Source organism: Cydia fagiglandana, chromosome 2, assembly GCF_963556715.1.
Source record: "Cydia fagiglandana chromosome 2, ilCydFagi1.1, whole genome shotgun sequence".
NCBI lineage: Eukaryota > Metazoa > Arthropoda > Insecta > Lepidoptera > Tortricidae > Cydia > Cydia fagiglandana.
In genome coordinates this window covers 3,670,247-3,676,430 of record NC_085933.1, presented here as the reverse complement: position 1 = coordinate 3,676,430, position 6,184 = coordinate 3,670,247, and the positions used below count along the sequence as shown (strand labels likewise).

Below are 6,184 nucleotides of genomic sequence, written 5' to 3'. Positions count from 1 at the left end.
GTTAATTTATTATAACTAGGGCATGCTCCCGGGAATTCCCGGTTCTCATATTCCCGGGAATTCCCGGGAATTGTATGGTGTCAAAAGAACCGGTACTGAAGACCCGGTACCGGTACTTTCCGGTTCTCATCATATGACTATTTACTCCCATTTCAATAGTAGTAATGTTTTAGTACTTTAGCTCGGGACATTATATTACATTTAATAATGGTGATATGAACCGGGGGACCCAAATAACCCGACAAACTAACCTAGTAAAGTAGGCATTCGTGCAGGCAGGCCGGCCGTGCCGTCATATAGTGCTGAGTGCATCGACTACGCTACGGCCGTGTGGCTCGGCCCAGGCGGAGGCAATGTGTGCCGGTTAATTTCGTAAAATAGGTTGGAACGCCAATTAAGTGTTTGTTTATAATAAAATAAGTCATTTATTAATTCTTATGCAATTATTTGTATGAAAATAAGTCATTCATAAAGATTGTACGCTAACAGAAACAATTTCTTAAAAGAAATCAAAAGATGCCTTGAGAACCGGGAAGAACCGGGAATCCCGGTTCCGGCCATGCCCAGAACCGGGAAATGAAATTCTTGGTACCGGGACCGGTACTGCATGCCCTAATTATAACATATTTGGACAACACAATTATTATTTCACATTAGGAACCAGTACACACTGTACATATAAATATGCAGTTATTTAGTCCGTCTGTCTGGAGAAGCGGTCACGTGACATCATTCTCTTTCCTCTTAACACGGAGGATCATGGTTGTGTTCCTCATACGTGTACATAATTGCATTATCAGCATTTACTTTCACTTTCGCTTTACACTTCAACACGGATTTCTTCGAGCAGTAATAGTTTCCGTGGGTGACCAGACTGTAAGTATGACGATTATATAAGAGAAGCTTCTTTCCCTTCCTCGTCGGTATGAACACTGGACCTAAAACGAATAATGTAAAAAAGTTTAGTATTCTTAATGCATATAATGTAGCATTCTGGTAAGTAGCAATGTTACATACTGTAAAGCAAGGTAAACATATTTTTACAATACTTAGTACATATATAATATATATTGTCTAGTAAACTACGTGGAGAAAACGAGGGGAGGCCTTTGCCCAGCAGTGGGACACCAAAGTAGACTAATAAAAAAACTACGGCAGGTAAGATTGTATTAGTAAGTTAAACATTTATTGAGTTAAATTCTGTTAAATTGAAGAATACACATACGTTCATAGTATAAACTCGTTCAAATGTAAATGTAAACAGCCGCTAGTTGCTCCGCTGCCCGCAAGCGTTAAGACAGAGGCCTTAACGGCAAATTTGGTCGAGCGCAATGTATGAACGGCCTTGATTTGCCGCTCGCCGCGTCGCTCAACGCTTGCGTCCACTCCGCAGCCTTAAATATTCTATATTTTATAATCATGTATACATATCCTTAACACAAGAAGGACACCAAAATCTTAAACCATTTATTTTGGTTTAGAAACCACTAAAAAGATTATTGCTTTACATATACACAAATAACATTGTAGTTGAATTTTAAAAATTTACTGTATAAAATTATCCCTAACGTAACTTAGTCTTAGTGTGACTATTCGCAACGGCAAAATACCGTCCATCCTTAGTTTTATGTATCGTCGGAGGCTCGTGGTTATGGGACTCTTGGACATCCACAATAACATTATCTTTATCCAGCTTTACTTTGGCTTTGCACTTCATCAAGTACTTCCGAGTGCAGTAGTAAATGCCACAATTGCTTTTGTTGTAAGTTTGACCGTTGTATAATAGAATTTTGTTGCCTCTATTTGACGGTATGAAGATGGCTCCTATAAGAAAATATATATTGTAAATAAGATGTTGAGACTTGACATCCTTTTACAGGCAGTTAAAACAGTTTACATCTATTTTGATTTTTCTACCTTAACAAAAACAAAATAATGATATAGTCAATATTTAAATCAAATAATGCTTGTACTAAGTATAGACTTTTTGATTATTACGACAAGGTTGAAATTGAAATGTATATGTATATTAAAGTATATATTTCTTGATAAAATTACAGTTTAACACAGCATTACAGTTGAAAGAAAGGCACTGTGAAATTACAAAAAACAATACTCCCACTGACGTAGTTTTTTGCGGGTACGATTTTCTGCAGGATCTCGTTTTCTATAGTATGCGTGTAGTATCCCGCAAACAGAATGCTCGTGTGAACGTTACTATATTAGCTCGTATACTACTAAAACGGGATACTGCAGAAAACCGTACCCACAAAAAATGGACGTCAGTGGGAAAGAGCTCTAAGTAGGTCTATCCTTCAACGCGTGCTTCCGCTCCTCGGTAAAGACCGAAACATGTCGAGTAATCTTCGACTTAAAATATGTGTGTGATTTTTTACACTAAATAAATTTAATTGATAGGTATATAATCTCCGTTTTTGGTGATATGATATTGAGGAGCTTCATGGTTGTGTGTATCTTCTACATATAATATTTCATTTTCTTCACTCAACTTCACTTTTGCTTTGCATTGTAGAAGAATTCTTTTAGAACAATAATACAACGGGCTCCGATGATTCATACGAGAGTAGGTGTAGCCATTGTACAAGAGCATATTATTTCTTCTCTTCGTGGGTATGAAAATTGGCCCTAAAATGTAATAAGATTACTTAAATAAGTTATTAAACCGAGATTCGACAAAAAATGACAAAATAAAAAAACAATAAGGATACTCTTTTTTGCCACTGATACAGATCATAAAGACCTTTGTACACCAGATGCGTGTACGAAAACGTACACATCCACGTCCGAGTCGTGATATACAGATCCTGATGAAAGACGGCACACTGCTCGTGTGACATGAGCGTGCGCAGCTCCAACATTTTAGCCCACTGACCTTAATACAATGTTTCAAAATTCCTTTGAAAATTGAGGCTCGTTCAGAAGAGTAAAAAAGCATTGGCAGCATTCAATTCAATTCAATTCAATACTTTATTTCCAAGAATATGGTACATACAATGTTGGTTAGTAAAAGGTGTTAGGTCAGCATATTCTGCCGGCATGCATCCATCGGCGTAGAAATATTTACATAGCTATGTACATGAGGAGTAAAATTAAATATTACAATTAAAATTCAGTCAGTATAAGAACTATAAGATTAGCAAAATTAATTAACAATTCATAATAAATAACATTTAAAAAAATCATCTACAGAGTAAAAACATTATCCAAGTAACCACTGAAACTAGCAGCATATTGATAAAATTACTTATAACACTACTAGGCTTATAATAATAACTCCAACGCCGATTCGGCCACAGCGACTGCTATCAACTCCGTTGCTGTCTCTGGTGTGCTAAGCTCTCTACTAGGCTTAAAGCTTAACTAAATGGATATATAAATCCCCTCCTTCGTCCGGTGCATATTGGGAGGATGATGCGTATGAGTCTCCTGTAAATCGATGATGCAATTGTTCTCATCCAATTTAACCTTCGCCTTACATTTGAGTGTCTGCTTCTTCGAGCAATAGTAATTCCCTTTTCCCATCATGCTGTACGTGTATCGGTTGACCATGAGAAGATTTCCTCGTTTTGTAGGAATAAATACGGCCTCTAAAAGAAAAAAAAAAGAAAATTTGTAAAAACTACTGCGTCCATCAAAATCTACATTATGTTTTTATTATTACACTCAGTGCCAAGCGGGGTATTTTTAAGACAATACGAACAGACCTAACGTCTGTAAATATGTTGAAAACACAAAAAACTAGCGTAGATATTTATTAAGTATATTTATAAATGAAACTCCATTTACTTATTATTAATTTGTTTGAAATAATTTTGAAAATTACAAATAAGACATACAAATTATTTTTGAAATGAAAATATCACTACTTAAATAAAAAGTGATGGTTCTATATTTAGAACAGTGATGACTGTAAAAGATATAGGTACTTTTGAAAGTAAAATAGATTTATCTATATTTGGAAAAGTTATCCAAAATATCCTACTTTTGGCGCGCTGCGCTGTTTCATCAGCTACTATTGATGTGGACTGTACTTTATTGCTTGGTCAATTTCACTTTAGCTTTACGAAACTTCACTTCCTTTTTTGTGCAGCACTTAAACGGAAAAACAATAACTTCCATTTTTGGTGACATACAAATTTGGAGGTTGATGGTTGTGCTTGTATTTTGTTTCTACTACCTTATTATGTCTGTCTAATTTCACTGTCACATTACATTTTTTCGTTTCTTTTCTAGTGCAGCGGTAAACACCATCATCATGTTTCATAAAAGTGTGATCGTTACGGAATATATTTTTTTCTCCTCTACCCGCTGGTATAAATAATTATGGCTTCTAGAAAACAAAAAAATATAAATAATTATAATTTATAAAATATTGTAAAGCAGTTACTTTGAGAGTGGCTGGCCGTGCGGTGTGGAATGAAGAGAAACACGGCATTTATGACTGAAGTCAGTATATTGATGGGCCTACTAGCGCCATCTCTGTACACGCGATTGAACTATACATATGAGTTGACTATGTTTCATTAATCTATATTCACACATTTGTTACAGATTCGTAAAAATATAAGCAATACGAAACGCAAAGTTTCATTACGTTTAAGATTCGGGAACATTAAAATTTACAGTCGAAATATTGTTACTACTAGCGCTATCTAGTTGGCTCCATATAAACTAAACATAAGCTTGGGTAAGTTCGCGTTACAGTATTATTTATAAGTACCCAATTTACCTGGTAATTATTTTTATGAATTGCTTAGGTTACATAATACAGGGTGGCCAAATAAGAGGTATACACTTTATTTTTGAAATTTTATTCTATAAAACATAAAAAATATTAAGTATTCCTTGTTAAATATAATATGTAGGGTCAGCAATTACACATGGAAAATAATGTCAGACAAATGTCCACCTCTAGCAGCATGGCAGATGCGAACCCTTTTCATCGCGTTTTTCATCACTTTTTCACACATTTCTGGCGTTATTTCAGCGACAGTGTTTCGAATATTTTGTTTTAATTGCTGAAGGTTCGTTGGCCTATTAGCATAGACACGTCCCTTTAGATAGCCCCACAGAAAAAAGTCAGGAACTGTTAAATCAGGCGATCTTGGGGGCCAGTCAATGTCACCGTTTCACGAAATTAATCGACCGGGAAACGTTATTTTTAATGTTTCTATTGTGGCTCGTGGAGCGTGACACGTGTCCCCGTCTTGTAAACGCTCCATAACAAGTTTGCCGTATCTACACAAAGTAATTTTCATGCAACAACTGTCATATTTGCCGCCAAAACAAAATGGCGGCAAAAAAAAGTTGTATACCTCCAAGTTGGCCACCCTGTATGTATAGTAAGGTAAGGTGCATGGGGGCAATTTAGACTGCGGGGTAGTTTAAACTAATCGAAATATCTTCCATCATTTCCATGTTTTACATTTTTAACCTAGAGTCACACACAACACACCAACGCATCTTTTTCGCTATCTGAACATATATGGCACTCTAGTTAATAATGTAAAACATGGAAGATATTTCGAATAGTTTAAATTACCCCCCTGCACTTTACATGTTTTGTATAATATTCACACTTGTTACACTAAATTTAGTTTCCATAATAATGCAATAAAACGATACCTAATTTGTAAAAATAATCAATACATGTCCGTCTAACGTCTAAAAAAATCATTAGTTACGAGTATATCGTCAATATTGATTTATACATATAAACAATGACGGTATCGTCTTGGGTCGTCCCATTCGTTTTTCGTCAAGTTCTTAAATTAGTCCTATTCTGCTTTCGTCACGCATTCTACATTGAAAGTCACCGACGATTGTGATGAAAGTAGAATGAGTGACGAAAGCAGAATAGGACTAATTTAAGAACTTGACGAAAAACGAGTGGGACGACCCAAGACGATAACCACAATGACCTTATTTATTGAATACTAATGTATTCACCAGTTTTAGTAACATGAAACTTGGGTGGCTCATGATTATGTGTCTCTTTAATTTCTAATATTTTACCATTAGCATCCAGTTTCACTTTCGATTTACATTTCTTGGTATCCTTTTTAGAACAATAGTAATTCCCTTTTCCCATCATGCTGTACGTGTAGCGGTTGACCATGAGAAGAATTCCTCGGTTTGTTGGAATAAATACTGCCTCTAAAAG

General features: G+C 35.6%; 1 protein-coding gene across 1 annotated transcript; it reads right to left on the bottom strand.

Moving 5' to 3' along the window:
• Window positions 1-2,969: 2,969 nt before the first annotated feature.
• LOC134679584 (uncharacterized) lies at window positions 2,970-6,184 on the bottom strand. Its single transcript, XM_063538537.1, has 2 exons — window positions 6,037-6,184; window positions 2,970-3,608 (listed from the first exon to the last, which is right to left on the bottom strand). The coding sequence occupies exons 1-2, from the start codon at window positions 6,137-6,139 to the stop codon at window positions 3,382-3,384; spliced, it is 330 nt and encodes a 109-aa protein (XP_063394607.1). The 5' UTR covers window positions 6,140-6,184; the 3' UTR covers window positions 2,970-3,381.

Coding starts and splice junctions, on each gene's coding strand:
- LOC134679584 (XM_063538537.1), bottom strand. CDS start 6,139: ATGGTCAACCGCTACACGTACAGCATGATGGGAAAAGGGAATTACTAT. Junction 3,609..6,036: donor AGTGAAACTGGATGCTAATG/GTAAAATATTAG, acceptor TTTTTCTTTTAG/AGGCCGTATTTATTCCTACA.